General features: G+C 44.3%; 1 protein-coding gene across 1 annotated transcript in view; it reads left to right on the top strand.

Moving 5' to 3' along the window:
• Nucleotides 1–16,620, top strand: part of LOC129388045 (uncharacterized) — a 50,167-nt gene that overhangs the window by 18,778 nt on the left and 14,769 nt on the right. The window contains exons 4-6 of the mRNA XM_072284718.1: nt 911–979; nt 10,379–10,414; nt 12,618–12,683. Of these exons, the coding sequence (XP_072140819.1) occupies nt 911–979; nt 10,379–10,414; nt 12,618–12,683 (171 nt within the window). The remainder of the gene's footprint in view (nt 1–910; nt 980–10,378; nt 10,415–12,617; nt 12,684–16,620) is intronic.

Here is a 16,620-nt window from a genome sequence, read left to right on the forward strand (position 1 = left end):
TATTGCACACGGTTCTTGAAATATGCTCAAGTAAAGTTCTTGCTTGGGCTAATTGGTTCATGCTTGAAGAAGGACAGAAACGACATTTTGTCGTTTGTGTCCTTCTTCAATTCTTTTCTTTTGCGCCATGCCTTTACTCATTCAATATTGAAATATATCGCTGAATTTCGAGTGGGACTTGCGCGAACCTATCGTAATTACTTCAATATTCTCACTTTGCATGCAAATTCACATAGCATATTTGGCCGCTTCAGATGCACTTGGAGATGGACTTTACTGGACTGGGATATCTAGGGTTTTGGAGTAAAGTTGCGCACTTGAAAAATTTATTGTTTCATTCCTTGAAACTTGCAAAATTTAGGTATTTCTTTAGTGAAACTGCGGCCTTAACCAACATTTTGTATTTTGCAATAAGTACAATTTAGTTGTCGTTTTCCGCTTTTCGCTTCATACAAAATATCATTCAGATTGGTCCCGGGGTTGTCCTAGGTGAGAATTTGTACGTTTAAGATTTTTGTATTTGGAATTTGGAATTGGCCGCGATATTAACCGCCGTCTTACGATTGGCCCTGTTAAATTAGGACTGTTAGACGGCTGACAATTCAACACGGAACGTTTGAAACGGTAGTTTATGCGCAAGAAAAGCCAGTGTGATGCAGAATTAGCTTAGGATACCTTCTCTCGTACTCTACGAGCATGAAGACCTGGTGAGGAATTTGAAGCATGTTTATTTTTCCACGTTTTATTGAAATATCGTCACTGAATGTCATGACTATCTTATTCTCCCTGTCATTTCTTACTTTCTCTACTTCGCTTCGAAGGCGCGTACTGAAAGTGTTTACTTCGATCGGACTTGCATTGTATTAGTTAGTGTTGGCTCGCACCTTTAAACCTTGACTTTATTTTTCAGGTGCTTGCAATTGTATGCTCTATGTACAACGCGTGCCTTCCTCTGGCTGAAGAGCAGAACCTGAAACCGGTAGGTGCCGCCACTTCTTTCGCATACGTTTCTTGAAATGATAGGTTACTGTCACGATTGAATAAACGTGAACGGCCTACCGCAGTCTACGCCTGTCGTGCTCGCTGGTGCAGCAACAGCCCAGAGTGAAAGCGCGGAAACGCTGGCAAATTGTTGTACACTATACGGCAGACTTGACTACTTCATATGCGCATCAATTGATCATGGAAAGGGTGGGTTACATCTCTTACACACTTCTAGGTTCATGTTGCATCCGGGTACGAAAACAATTCTGAAGCGTTGAACTCTTGTAACAAAGTTTCACTTGAAGGCCTTTCCGTTAGGGTAGAGAGAGAGAGAGAGAGAGAGAGAGAGAAATAAGCTTTATTGCTAGACCAGGCTTCTTAAGCCCAAAGGTGGGTGGCCTCCTCAGTCCAGGTAGCCATGGCTCGCTGCCGCCGCCCGAGCTGAATAAATCAGTTTAAATTTAATCCTTCCGTTAGGGCAGGATTAAATTTAAACTGATTTATTCAGTTTTCCAAATACGCAGAAGAAATTTTTCACCGCATAGCTTTGCTATATACGCATGAGAAACTATATTGATGCTATGCATTAGGTCAACGCGAATTCTTTATTACATGAACGAAACGTTTAATAATGAAGCAATTACTTTTCCGAAAACCATACGAAGCGTTAAAATACAACCTTTAAGCAAACGAATGAAGTCCCTCTACCGTCAATTATATGCAGTGGTACATAACGAGTGTATTCTTATAGTATGCAACTGTTGCAATCAGAACAATGTAAATCATGTTGACATTATTGTTGTAATTTGAACGCGCTTATTGGCAGCCTATACATAAGGCGTAACTTGCGATGTGTTGCATGAAATTAAAAAGTTGTGTTCACGTTTCAATTACTTAGTGGGGTATTTAAAAAATGAGCCATTTAGAGCTGGTCCTTAAATATAGCTAGTTAACTTTTAAGTGAACGCCCCTGACACACTTCACATTGAGCTTGAGAAATGCCCAGAAAGTTGAAATATACCAGATAACAAATACTTTGGAGCAAAAAGTACTTCAATGCATTCAAAAGAGGCGGAGTTATTGGCAGTAAAAGATCGCTTTTCATCCTCTATGCACTTTTCCCACTCCTTGGATAGCTTGCACTGCGACGGCTACAGCGGAAAGGGGCGTGCCAACAATTCTCCGCCTACTCAACGTCACCGTGGCGCGCAGTTCAAATTTGATTTTGGGTGTTCACATAGACGCCACTACTTACAGTATTGGCGCCGACGACGCGCCCGACTCAGAGGCTATCCATCAACGGACAGTTGAGTACACGCCGCTTCATCTCCTTTGTGTACTACAGTGCACTAGAAAGCTAGGTGAGGCTGTATTTTCTCACGTTGAGGAACAAGGAGCACATTTCCTTACGCAATTATTTATACAGCAATCGCGCAATTTGGGAGTGTCGGGAGAAACGTCGTATTTACATTTGCTCGCTATGCCAGCGATGGTATCGCACTGCCGACTCGCGTTGAGAAAGAGAGAGAGAGAGGAATATAAGGAAGGTAGGGATAGGGATGTTAACCAGTCAAGAGTCTGGTTGGCTACACTACGCTGGATGAAGGGAGACGGGGAATAGAGAGAAGGGGAAGAGGGAGAAGGAAAAGAAGAGGAATAGAAACGTACGCTGACAGCATTTGAGTTAAAGACGCTCGCGCAAACCAGACGTTCTGATAAAGCACAAACGTGCCTTCACTGCCTTCTGAGCCGATGATTCGTGGGAATGGTGCTCTAGTACTGTCTGTTCACTCAGAGTACGATCATCTAATTTCTTCAATGTGTTGGACAAAGATTGTCTTTGTGCTTGAAATTGAGGATAGTAGCACAATAAGTGGTCACCGTTCTTCTAGAGTCAGCAAATATCACATGTAGGACTATCAGCCATTCCAATTAGTGCTCAGTAGGCATTCGTGAAGGTAACTCCAAGCCACAACCAACGGAGAAGGGACGTCTGAGTTGCAGTGAAAGGTTTAGGGCCGAAACATAGCCAATCCTACCGTCCGTTCCGTCCCCGTCCGTCCGGGTGCGGATGGCTCTAGTGGAGAGGGACGAGCGGTCGCAACTTTCCCGTCCGAACGCCTGCTCGTCTCTCATTGGCTGGTCCGAGGCGGACGGTGTCGGGTGTCGTCACGGCAAGCTTGGCGCTTGCTCGAAGCGAAGCGAAGCGGGACGCGATGCCTAAGCTAGAGCCGCAGCAGAGACAGTCCATTTTTCTCCTTCTTATTATTTTTACTAGAGTTATCTGGCACCCACGGAGATAGTCACTGAAGGCAGCAAGCCGGCGCACCCTTCCAGGCCTCGTCAGTGCGTGTGATGGCCTACAGAAACAGATGGAGCTCAGGAAGTGTGTTGTGTTTACGAGAGCGTCGGAAGGAAATATTCGAAGCCGTCGACTTCGTAATTTTTTTTTTTGCATGCTTCGTGTGCGCGTCGCAAACGAGTAGTCCATCACATACACGTGCATTCTTAGCAGGATACAAGCTCAGTGCGTGGCGAAATGAGTAGTGTCCGATCGGCGCACCCAGCGTACGCGATTGGTATCTGTCCTGTGTATGCGGTTCGCTGCCGCGAAGTGGTGAACTTCACTCCTTCGCAACTTTCAGAAGTAATGATACGATCAGTAGCGATAAGGTTTCAGTCCCTCGTTATTGCTGCCATTACGCGTGTGCTATACAGCGTGTGAGCCGTTTTGCCGGCTGCGTTGCGCCGTGGTGACCGCGACGTTCGAGCTGTGTTCGTTCTGTTATGAAATGTGTTCGCAAGCTACAAATTGTGATATATATGTGCGATGTGTCGCAGCGTTGCTGGGTGTAGAAGTGCTCGCTCTACGCGATGTGCGTGTGCTCAGAAGTGAACTGTGCAGAAGCGTTGCCTATCGCGTTTTTATATGTAGTAGCCTTATACATAAGCTCTATCCCGCCGGCCTTTTCTGCTTCGTGCATGTATCGTTTGTTTCAGAAGTGACTGCATTTATGAAGGTGGTTCTATTGTGCTGGAGTTTAGGATACATCATAATAGTTAAGTGCGTCGAGACATACAGCGCTGTTCCGAAATGTGGACACACCTGACAGCACTAATGTCATTAATGAAAATTTCGGGCAGCCTTGCTTTTAATCATGTGGACATTGGTGTGAATAGCACGATTTCTAGATTTCACTATGTAAATTGCTTTATATTTTGTGATGCAAGCGGCTTACATACCCAAAAATCCTAACTGCTTGTTTTTAGCTGGTGACTAAGCATAGAGTCTGTTTGTGAGGGCACCGGTGGCATGGTAGATGAATATGTTATAGGTAAGAACTGGATACTTCATCTTTATTAAGTACAAATTTTACGTTTGCTGACAAAAAGCAATATGAATGTAAAAATGAACACGTAAGACGAGTAATAACAAGCAAGTAAGTGTCACAGGTATGGTGACAGCTTGCTGTCCAGCTGACACTGTTTGATGGAGCTGCTATCCCGCCGTAAACGTACGCAGTCACGTGGTATGTTTAATGTGTGGCGCACTTTCTGTAGTTGCCAGAAAAACAAACACGCAATATACATTGCAGGAAGCATTTATTTGTACGTCTCACGATTTTCAACAACCCTCTAGTCGCTGTCTGCGCAGGGGCGTCTGCGTCAGCAGGCGTTTGGTTTGTTGCGACACCACGTACCCGAGCACACGAGGACTGGAACCTCCCGCGTTTAACCGTGCGTCTTAGTCGTGTCCTGGGAAAGGGGCTCCTGTGGGTTGAGGTAATGCTGAGTGTCAGGACCTTTAAGGCCCCTCGGGGGAGGCAACACACCGCTTTAGCCTCGGCTTCACGTAGACGGCACCCCCGGACCCACCCGGGGGAAATCGGTAGTTGTCTATTCTTGTCTCTGTCTATAGTGATGATGATGATGGCCTCATATTATGGCTCGTACCCACACTGGGGGATTGGCCAAGAATTGCGTGCTGAAGCGATTACCTAATATTTTGAAGTGTTACTTATTCGACGGAAAAAAGTGCGAAAAATTATAAGGAAACCTACAAAAACGAATAAATTACATTAAAGAGAACAATCAAAAAGTTATTCGTTTTGTTGATTGTATGTAACCGCAAACGGCATCAAACACGTCTCTGTGGCTGACCCCTGTAATTGACGCACCGAAAGATGGTATGATTTCTGATGATAACATTAACCCTAATCTAGCAAGCGGAAGTTCTAGATGTCCTTTTCTTAGCAATTTGTATCGCCGACATAACAAAAGTAGTGATCTAATGATTCTATTTTTTGGCTGTATGGACACACAGACGATAACGTCAGGCCAGTCCTGTCTAAATATAGGTTTAATGGAGGGACATGACAGCGCAATCTCGCGATCACTACTTTTGATCGTCTTGATGGGCACGACTGGATATTACACAACAATTTTAGGTGCTAATATTCTCTCCATGTTATTAATTCATTGATATCTCTATGAATTGAATATTTTATACATATGATTGCTGTTATGTGCGCCACTACTGGAATAACCGGCATTATAGGTCCACTCAACGATGCTCGCGCTAATGAGTCTGCTATTTCATTTGAATGTAAGCCACAGTGGCCAGGTACCCAGAATAGTTTTAGAGAATTCAACTGTGGAGGAACTAATGTTATCCCTCCAACCAACGTCTTTCTCTCACTTTCCATCCTTCCTGCCTTCTCCTGGCTTCCCTTTTCTTTTAATCTTTCCAGGCAGCAAGGGTTAACGTTGTGTGAATAGCCAACCTAGATTATTTCATATTTGGTTAGAGTGATAACGTACAGCTGGCGTTTGCAGGATATGCTTTTATAGTTCCTGTAGCGTCCCCTTGTAGGGCTCCACGGTGGGTGGCTGGCGTTAGTGCCGAAAACTATATTCCTCCATGGCTAGTTCTGCCGCCCCCCCTCCCTGATCGCCCTCAGAGAAGAGGGCTCACCGAAGATGTATTCCAGTTCTTTGGACGTCACAGACCAAACTTCCCACGATTTCACGTCATTCACTCAGAAAGGTAAGATAAAAAAGTACGAACGGTCTTCCCATTTCTAGTTTCAAAGTCCTTGACTGGGGCTATCTGTCTAGGCTACAAGGTATCAAGGATGGCAAGTGGCGATCTCCTCTTGGAGCTGCATGATCTGAAACAGTTCAAAAAGTTACCCACTCTAGTGTCATTTGGGGACGTTCAGGTGACAGTAACTCCGCACTGCACTATGAACACCACCCACTGCGTTGCTTCAGACGATGATTTGCTCCAGCTGACAGAGGCAGAGGGCTTCAGTGAGCAGAATGTTGTCAATGTCAAAAGAAATAAGATGAGGCGGGATCGTAAAGAAATTGAGACCAAACGCCTAATACTCACCTACAGTACAAGTGTCCTTCCCGAGTACATCGAGGCCGGGTACATCAAGCTCCGTGTTAGACCATACGTGCCAAATCCCCTCAGATGCTACAAATGCCAGCGTTTTGGCCACAGTTCGCAGAGCTGCCGAGGGCGCCAAACATGTGCGAAATGCAATGTCCATGAACACACCTCTGAATCTTGCGAGAACCGTATTCACTGTGTAAACTGTGATGGCGAGCATGCCGCATACTGGCGGTCGTGCCGATCCTGGAAAAAAGAAAAGGAAATTGTAAAAATTAAAGTTAACAAAAACTTTAGTTTCAAGGAGGCACGCAGCCGGGTATCCTATCTGCCCAAGAACACATTTGCCGATGTGGCGCGTCAAGGGAGCGGCGACACAACAGCTTCCGGCAACTCTCCGGCCCACACGCAGTGAATCGGCAGTGACGCCATCTGCCCCCGCGGTAGCTGCAGCGGAATAGCGCTGCAGCTAACGCTATTCCGCCACCCCAGAAGAAGGTACTGTCGACCTCCGGGCCGGTTGCCTCAAAGGTCTCCTCCGACGTGGCGAGGCCTTCAGGTCAAACGCAGCCCTCGAAAGTTCGCGTGTCCATCGCCTCGCAAGAGGGGATGGACCCAACAGCCAGCCAAACGCCGCCACCAGCGCCTAAGGAGCGGCGAGCCTCTCTCGATTGCTCCAAAAAAGACAAAACTCGGGTCACGGCTCCTGGAAAGGGCCTGTGAGCTAATCTTCATCTCTTGAACACACAACACTAAGCACATTAATTATAATGGATACACAAACACTACAATGGAAAGTTAAAGGTATTCCATCACCTTGACATTAGAGAAATCCTGCAAAAACATAATCCAGAGTTTCTGTATGTTCAAGAGACACACCTGAAACGCACACAAACTTACTTCGTCAGTACACCATCTTCCGAAAGGGCTGTGACGAGGCTAACACCTCGTGCGGGGGTGCAGCAATCCTTGCATACAAGGCTGTATACTTTGTCGCCACGTAACCTTACAGACACCCATTGAGGCAGCGTCAGAGGGATTCTTTTCAATAAATTGATAACTGTCTGTTCCATATATACACCCCCAAACTATCACCTTCAAAAAACAGATTTCTTTAATCTCATAAATCAGCTCCCGGAACCCTACATACTTGTGGGTGATTTTAACGCCCACAATACGTTATGGGAAGACGCGCGATGCGACGCAAGAGGCCGACTCATTGAAAATTTCCGTCTTACATCTGGTGCCTGCCTGTTTAATAAGAAGGAGCCAACCTATTACAGTATTCAACACTACTCATATTCATCGACAGATCCAGCAATAGGCTCTGCTGCTCTTCTACCTCATCTCGGAAGAAATGTGATCAATAATCCTTTTGGAAGTGACTACTTCCCGACAATTTTAAACTTAATAACGCAGCATGACAACCCTTTCCGTGTTCTCATTTAGAAATTAGCATCGGCAGTCTAGGAGCATTTTAAAGAATCAACTCATTTATAACCCGATTTTATCAACAATTTTAGTATAGTGATGCTGTCGCATATTTTACCGCTTTCATTATTGATGCCGCAGAAATGTTTATCCGGCAAATGAATGCTGTTTCACTTAAAGGACGTGTTCCTTGGTGGAATGAAGACTAGAGATGCGCGAAAGAGGCAGAATAATAGATGGGGCATATTGCGTAGATAGCCGAATACAGAACATTTAATTGAATTTAAACACATAATATCGCAGGGAAGGCGGATACGACGTCAGGCGAAGAGAGAAAGCTGGGCGAGGTTCCTGTCAGGCATAAGTTCATGTACACAGGAGGCGAAAGTTTGGAATGGCCTGAGGAAGCTAAAAGGGCATCAAACAAATCCGCTTCCTCTGTTGAACGATCAAGGGAATACCTTAGAAGAGCAGGCAGACTCCCTAGGGAAGCACTTTGAGCGTGTATCAAGCTCAATCCACTACTCAAAATCCTTCATGAAGAACAGACAAATAGAAGAATGTAAGGCTTTTGAGCGTAAATCTCCACAAAACTCACCAGATAACCGTCTCTTCATTATTGCAGAGCTGAGAGCTGCCTTGATCGCATGCAAGAGCTCTGCACCGGGACCTAAATGATAATGTACTACATGATTAAGAACGTACATACTTATACACAACTGACACTACTTGCACTTTTCAGCACTATTTCGGCTAGCGATTATCTTCCACCCGCTTGGAAAGAAGCGATTTTGGTCCTCTTTCTGAAGCAAAGTAAAGATCCTTCGTCGGCGGCAAGCTACCGCCCGAAAGCTGTTATGAGTCGCCTTTGTAAGCTGTTAGAGAAAATTATTAACCGGTGACTGATACATATCCTTGAAATGAACAAAATACTTGATCCCTATCAATGTGGCTTCAGAGTGGGTCGTTCCACAACTGATCATCTCGTGCGCATTGAGGGAAATATGCGGGATGCGTTTGTTCATAAACAGTTTTTCTTATCGGTGTTCCTCGATATGGAGAAGGCGTATGACACAATGTGGCGTTACGGGATCTTGCGAGAGTTGTCGGTAATGGGCACCCATGGAAATATTCTAAACATAATAGAAAGCTATTTTGGCATGTAAAACCCCACAATTTAATTAATTGAATTTTAGGCCAAATTAGCGCCGGGCTCAGGAATAGACTGGGCACTCACCTGGCCTGCTAATGGTGCGAAAAATCTGTGAACAGGTGCATTCACACATATGTTCACAACTGTTCTGCACCATCACCATTAAAATCCCCAACATCAACACGAGGAACGAAGAATAGTTCGTCATCAGTAGCAAATATCAGGCTGTCTTTGCAGAGAACCTGGTAACTTTTCCCTAATAGCAGCTACTACGTGTCCTCAATTCATCCTTTATTTGCTTGAAATTAAATCCTGTTCTATGGTAATGTATGTGACGCTTTTGTAAGTTGCAAAGGTTAAATAGAACATGTATTTTAACTGCAAGGAATACCTAAACTTTACTTCCATATTTTACAAGTAGAGGTTCAGCAATGTCTGTGACTACGTTACGCGGACTAGATTCTCAATTTCTTTCTCCGTAAAACTAAAGAATCGCCAGAGCATCTTTTCTGCGCGTACCTTCCACAGGTCTTGTACCAGCAAACAACGCCTTTAGCTCGTTTTGAACTGATATGTTGTGAAATCGTATCCCGACGTCAGCCATTACATTGAAATACCAGCCATCCGAAAATATACTGAGACTTATAGACACGCTTTCAATCACTCTTTTTCTAATAATACCAGAAAAATTGCCTGCCATATGACAACGCATGTGTATAAGTACGCTGTAATCCATACATATTCGAGCGAATGCGACTCTTGACGTTTTAGAAAGATGAAGAGGTACCTGGCTTAAGTTTACTTGGTAGTGTGTGATCTGCGCAGACTTTTTGCAACACAGGTTCCATGTTTTTTTCTTTACTCAGTTACAGGGTTACTCTACACAATGGCTTACTTCTGAAAGCCAATTTGAGTGCACATACAGCAACTAAGTAGCTGTCTATTGTGCTCAAATTTTAGAGTGCTGTTATGTGGCAACACGTATCTTATCTAGTGGTTACAAATTAGAACTTGCAGTATCACTGCTGGAGTATCGCTTCTGGTAATACTGATGCCGGCTTGTAGTTTCATTTATATATATCCCGCTGATGCCTTACAACACAGTGGTGGTGCGCAATAAGTATTATAGCGAATTCCCTCTAGATCAAAGATTTGTGATATTGTTGGATTAATGCAGTATAAGATTGAAATATTATTGCGATAATTAGCAGTGCGGCAATGCATTCGATGGCAGAATTCATTGTCGATTGTTGCAAACCAGCTTTTCAGATTTCTCTATTACAAATAGGAAACTTTGAATCATGGTAAGAGAAAATAAATAAATTGCAGCTTAGGACAGACAGACAAGTGGACTTATTATATTTATTCCCGTAATACTACATACTAAAATAAACCAAATTTGTTCATTACAGGTGTTTGATTGCGGCCTGTCAATGATGATGAATAAGGTATGCATAGGTGCCTCTGTTGCTTCACGTCAATAAAAACACTCTCCTTCATGTTAAAGTCCGGGCAGCACTAGTATTAATTCATCATGCAAGCCGTACAATCAAATCGTAAGTTATAAACCACATTTTAAAACATAGAACGGTAAACAGCTGTTAGTTTTGTGCTTGTTCTGTTATAGCCGGCAAAGGACTGCAAAAGCAAACTTAACACTAACGACGGTGATCGCGATGCTGCGATTAACACACTCCTATGTTAGCAGGCTAGTCAAATCCACTGGTGAACTTGTCGCTGCAGCAATCTGAGCTTTCTTTTTATTATTAACGTACGCCTTTCCTGCCGTTACAAATGTCACCAAAAGCAGAGCTCCTAGAGGGGCCGTGAGAACCTAGGCTCGTACCCTTGCTGTTTTCACGTCTAGACCACTGAGTTGAAAGAAAAAGTTCACTGCTGCAGGAAAATTCCTATTAGCTGGGCTTATTCTTATGACGATATAATACAGCAATCGCGCAAAAATGGAACATCGATTAGAGAAAATGACGGCACGGACACCAGCACCGGGTTTTCTATTTATGTATTTATACGTTCCGTTCTTCCGTTTTTTGCCCTATTCTATCATCACTGATGGTAGCGAGATGTCTGACCTACCTACTCATTCTTTCTGTATTCATCACAGATGTGAAACCGCGAAACGTTCCAAATGAGGTCTTCTTTAATTTGTGTCCGTACAATAAATGCGCTCACTGCTTGCTGCTGCTGAGTTACTTAGCCATGTGGCGTTGTGTATTCGCTAGAATACTTCTAAAAAGATTTTTTATTATGTACATTCGACGTGACTACGGTGGTAAAAAAGCAGGGTCTACAGAAATACAGCATGTTTCGGCATAAAAAAAAAAGTTATTCCGCTGATTGTACCCTCTCAACAAGCCAAGAAGAATGGTAAGCTACATGCGAAATATATTCAGCAATGAAAAAAAAAAAAAATACGGTGAAACTTTATATACGAAAAGTGTGTTCACTTTATAAACAAATCTGGCGTTGGAAATAAAAACTAGAACAGTACGTAGAATACAGGCGAAATAAGCGGAAACGATGAGCCCTGTATTTTATGAGACTTGAGGTTAGTTAACGGAGACGATCGCTCTTACAGTCGAATATTTTTACTTAATGATATGTCGTAAACGTTTTAAAATGCAATAGCGCCTGAATATTACCGTTGTATCACAAATGCGACATACAAATGCACGAAAAGAATTACATAATTTCCTCGCGCCTGTTAAAGTAAACACTGCATTATTCAGATTGAGAGTGCAAAATATGATGTGTGTTTCGCGTGGTGGCGCTTGGTATTGTGGCCGCTATCTTCGTAAATAATACAATTATTTCCGTGATCATTTCTCGGTGAATGATCCCGAGGATTGAAGACAATGTATATTACCAAGTGCAAGGGGTCGTAGGAGGAGAGCATGAGCTCGTCAAGGTCGGCATAGGAGACGACGGGATTACGGAGACGTGATTTCAAGTATATGAAACCCTTGGAATCTTCCCTAGAGACGTTCCAGGGATTATGGCGTTCAGGAAGTTTTGGGGCATTAACGCTTGACATGCGAATGCACTCGATAAATCACTGTCGTTGCTGGTTCTAGGGAATATTTAGTAGCATGACGTCTGTTTCTAAGCACCAGCCAGAGACAGACACGCCCAGATGTACACATGCGCACAGCATATGCTGGCAGTACTTCTGCCCTTCAGGTTTGCGCCGACACCACGAACCCGCGACCCAAAGCACGTGAAGATTGTGTACTACACATATAATACAAACTGTATGCACCTGGTACACTTGGAACGGGCTGCAATCGAAGTAACACCGTGTCAGGGCCAATATAACGGGAAGAAAATGTGTAAGCCCGTAAGCTTAGTCCAGAGAGGAGTGATATTTTCTCTGAGAATGTCCGCCATTGGTTGTACTGATGAGAAATTAGTCGTAGATAAATAGACAGAGTACCGCTCATCTGAGAAAAAGTGGTTTTGCCACTTGCATTCGCGCGAAGGTGAGTACAGCAGACATCGCTGTTTAGAGTTGGAGGTCTTGGCGACGCGACGTCAACGTGATATTCGCCGCACGCTAGAGCATTACGTACTCAGAGCACTCCTCCTAGCAGTATAAGCAGTCCATCTCGTTCACTGTGCGCTGTTTCCTCGCAGAGTTCGACACTATATACGAAGCTAGACTTGCCTATTGAGTACACCTACGCGGGAGAGAAAGCTTTGGTAAGTGCTTCAAGCTTTGTCAGGCTCAGGTAATGCATCTTTATTCCTGGAGGAAATATAACGAAAATGTAGGAGTGGAATCAAAGAGTGAAAATTATATGACATTCTGCAGTCAGTATCAGCTGTTCTAAATTTGCTTCTTCTGCTTTTGTATTTCGCGGAAAACTATAGCATCGTTAATAAAATGCGCACGCATCCCCAACAATGCGTGTGCTCGAGGCAATGCTTAAATAAACACTTGTGTCAATCCCTTCATCGTCGCCATGCACAAAACATGTCTACAATTTTATGCATAAACTTCTGCAGTTCGCCTACATCAGTTGTCTCTAGGTAGCATGGTGCGTCACATGTGGGCAAGTAATCGGGCCTTTGCTTAAGACTTACTTAACCCAATAACCATATGGTGATGTACAGACACTCATCTGGCTGTCACTTGAAGAACCAGAGTAAGCGGCTGTACCAACTATAACTGTAGAAAGCGAAATAAAACCTATGCTCGGTTATATGGTCGGAATATTACTTTCCAACCAATTGCGTTCTCATGACCAGTGATCAGACCGAGTAACCGGATTCTCCTACGAATCTGCAACATATTTTATAAGGAAGGCAACACTTTTACTGGGGTCGTAAGTCGGTAACGCGAGCGGATGCTAGTAGTAATGCAAAATGCTTATCCTGCGCAGGGAAACCTGCAATACTTTGCTTTGCATGCAGACGCTTAAGTTTTGTGGTGGGATTACTTGCAGTAGGGCGACGTATTGTAATGGGTTTGATGAGTGAGCTGGCCAGCTTTAAGACGATAAAACTGAACTGTTTTAGGGCTTCAAGTTGACAGAAGCGATGGGTGGCAAAATTTTAACTGTATCGTGCGCGGTTATATGCGTGCTGTCTACGATACACCGTCGTCTGGAAGCAGCCATTCCTGAACGAGATTAGGCTGCTGTTGTGCAAAAAAGTATAAGCTTTCCCCACCATCGCCACCGTGGTTTGAACTAAACTGAAAGGTAGTGTTCGGCCAGGACCCGGAAGCAGTAACCGCGGAGACATCGAGAAGCATTTGCACCTCACAGATGATTAACTGTTTCGAGCCGTGAAATAAACTTCAAATAAACGAGAGGTGAAGGAAACTTTAAATAAAGTATAAGACTTTACGTGCAAGAACCATAATCTGATTATGAGGCACACCGTAGTGAGTGACTCCGCGATAATGCTTTACCACCTTAAGTTCTTTAACATGTAACTAAATCAAAGTCCACGTAGCTTTGTTGCCTGTCAATCCCATCCAATTGCGGCAGCCGGCAGCGACATCGAACCAGCTTCCTCGAGCTCGCGAGGTCAACGCCGCAGCCGCTTTGCTACAGCGGCGGCTAAGTGGCTGTGAATGTGCATACCTATACGAAGCCTGCAGACGGCGAAGCCAAGAAATGAATTAGTGAAGTTAACTGTGCTGCACTGCAGAAATACTAAGGGTAAGGGAACAGAAAGTGGAAGAAAAGACAGCTTGTCACTCGTGGGAACCGAACTATCGTATTCCACAGTAGGCGAGCGATGCTCTACCAATAGAGCTACGGCGGCGACTGTCGTCCCGTCTACTTTCGTGTGTATTTGTGTATATGCACTACATCTGCCATTGGAAGAGCACTTAGCGCCATAGCGGCAGATGTAAAGCATCATGTTAACACAGGCCTTACCTAGTACGTGATCCTTAAATCGGCAGATAGCCAATGTGCCGGGCACGCTACCTGAACGCATAAAAGGTGCCGCAGTAAAGAACGTCACATGGAAGGAACGATAATGGTAACAGGGAGGCCCGATTTTCGTCAGTCACAACTAATATATGACGCTTTCCTTTGCTAGAAAGGGAAGGGGAGGATAGCTCTCAATCATATTGCAAGGTCTTTGTATGTATGTATGTATGTATGTATGTATGTATGTATGTATGTATGTATGTATGTATGTATGTATGTATGTATGTATGTATGTATGTATGTATGTATGTATGTATGTATGTATGTATGTATGTTTAAGTAGAAACAGAAAGGAAAATAAAAAGAAGGGCCCGCACTACCCCCCTCTTTGGAGCCCCTCGTGATTGTAAAACTGGTCACAATTAAAGAAGCTAGGAGACAATGAACCCAAGAAAAGCCTAAAGGAAACCATCTACACTAATTATTGAAATTGGAAATATTATATATAAGCGGACGAAACGTCTTTCCTCCGATGGGTGCGCAATCGGCAAGCGTCTCCCGTGTAATCCTGAAAGTGTGAGCATGGTTCGACGCATGGAGGAATGTTAGAATAACTGAATACATTGTTCTGTTTCAGTTATGTACTCTCCGTGATTTTTTTAGATGTGCCTTTTTAAAGTGGCCGCAACTGCCGGTGCTGGAATACAACTTTTCGACGACACCGTTACATTTACCAGGAGGGCAATCTTGACATTTGGATGGACGTAAAGGAAAATATCTCTGCAGCATTGGACTTCCAAGGAACGGAAACAACTGAATTCAAGACTACGTCCAAGAGTAAAATTTACATTTGTCGCAGTCGGAAAGAAAGAAGATGAACAATAAAATATTTAAAAAAGGAAGTCGCACAAAAAACTGAACGAAAGATGATACTACTGTTATGGTAGTCCACAGGGTGTGTTCCTGATATCTGATAAAGAGAGCTATGAGAGAGAACCTGCCGATGAAGGGCACATGAAACAGGCGCCGTTCCTTGTATGCATGTGGTGTCGAGGACATGTGGTGTCCATTTCTTAGGAAATTACCACAAATTTCCCGTATCGGGGATACTAGCGTCTAAGTGTTGGTTGACCGCGAAATAATGTAAGTAAAAAGTTCAAACAGATGGCCCGTAGCACAGTGGCCTGATGACCCGCCATGGTTGCTCAGTGGCTATGGTGTTAGGCTGCTGAGCACGAGGTCGCGGGATCGAATCCCGGCCACGGCGGCCGCATTTCGATGGGGGCGAAATGCGAAAACACCCGTGTACTTAGATTTAAGCACACGTTAAAGAACCCCAGGTGGTCGAAATTTCCGGAGTCCTCCACTACGGCGTGCCTCATAATCAGAAAGTGGTTTTGGCACGTAAAACCCCATAATTTTTAACAGTGGCCTGATGCTCTATCCTTTAGACTACGGGAACAAGCCCCAGCAGCGGTGCTATGCAGGATGCGCCGAGTTTTCCGTTCGCACAAGTTTTACCCGAGCTTGCTCGATGGCAGTCAGCGAGCGGAGATAGCGTGAAACGCGGAAAAACAGCAGGCGAAAGTGAAAACAAAAATGTGGCGTGAAAAAGCCGTGAATAACAAAATGAGCGCACCCTGCATGACACACTGCTTCGCATTTCAAGCTCAGAAGGCTGCGCAATGAAACCCGCCAGTGCCGTGTGTTCTTATCAACGTATCATCGCAATTTAGCCATACTGGAACTGTTCCGTGATCTATCTGCACACTTTCCGTGAGCCGCTTGCCACGCCTTTATCGGGCGCGTCAAGGCCGTGCCTCCTCTGTCGGGCATTATCGCTCCATGCAGTGAGTTCTTGCACCTACACTTTCACTCAATCGAATACGTTAAAATGCAACAAATAAAATAAGAGAACATTTTATTTCTCAAAGCATCTATTTTTTAACGCTATAAATTTCTGATAAACGGATATCGCGCAAATTATTCAATTTTGCGCCTTTTGCTGCGAGTGGCGACAGTGAGACAAAATCTTACAAGCGGATACACTCTAGACGAGTGCACACACAACAGATTTCATACGGTGAGCAGTCGCCAAGGTCACTGCAGTGTTATTCTCGATAAAGACAGTCGTGGCAACGATTTCACCATTCCTTGTCCATTAGGGGAATGGCAATGCGTCGGCGTGGCATGGCTGTTCATCGCAGGCGCTTCACAGAGGCTATTATGACCGCCGCTTTCCGACTAAA

The sequence above is a fragment of the Dermacentor andersoni genome, chromosome 10 (assembly GCF_023375885.2).
Source record: "Dermacentor andersoni chromosome 10, qqDerAnde1_hic_scaffold, whole genome shotgun sequence".
In the NCBI taxonomy this organism is placed as follows: domain Eukaryota; kingdom Metazoa; phylum Arthropoda; class Arachnida; order Ixodida; family Ixodidae; genus Dermacentor; species Dermacentor andersoni.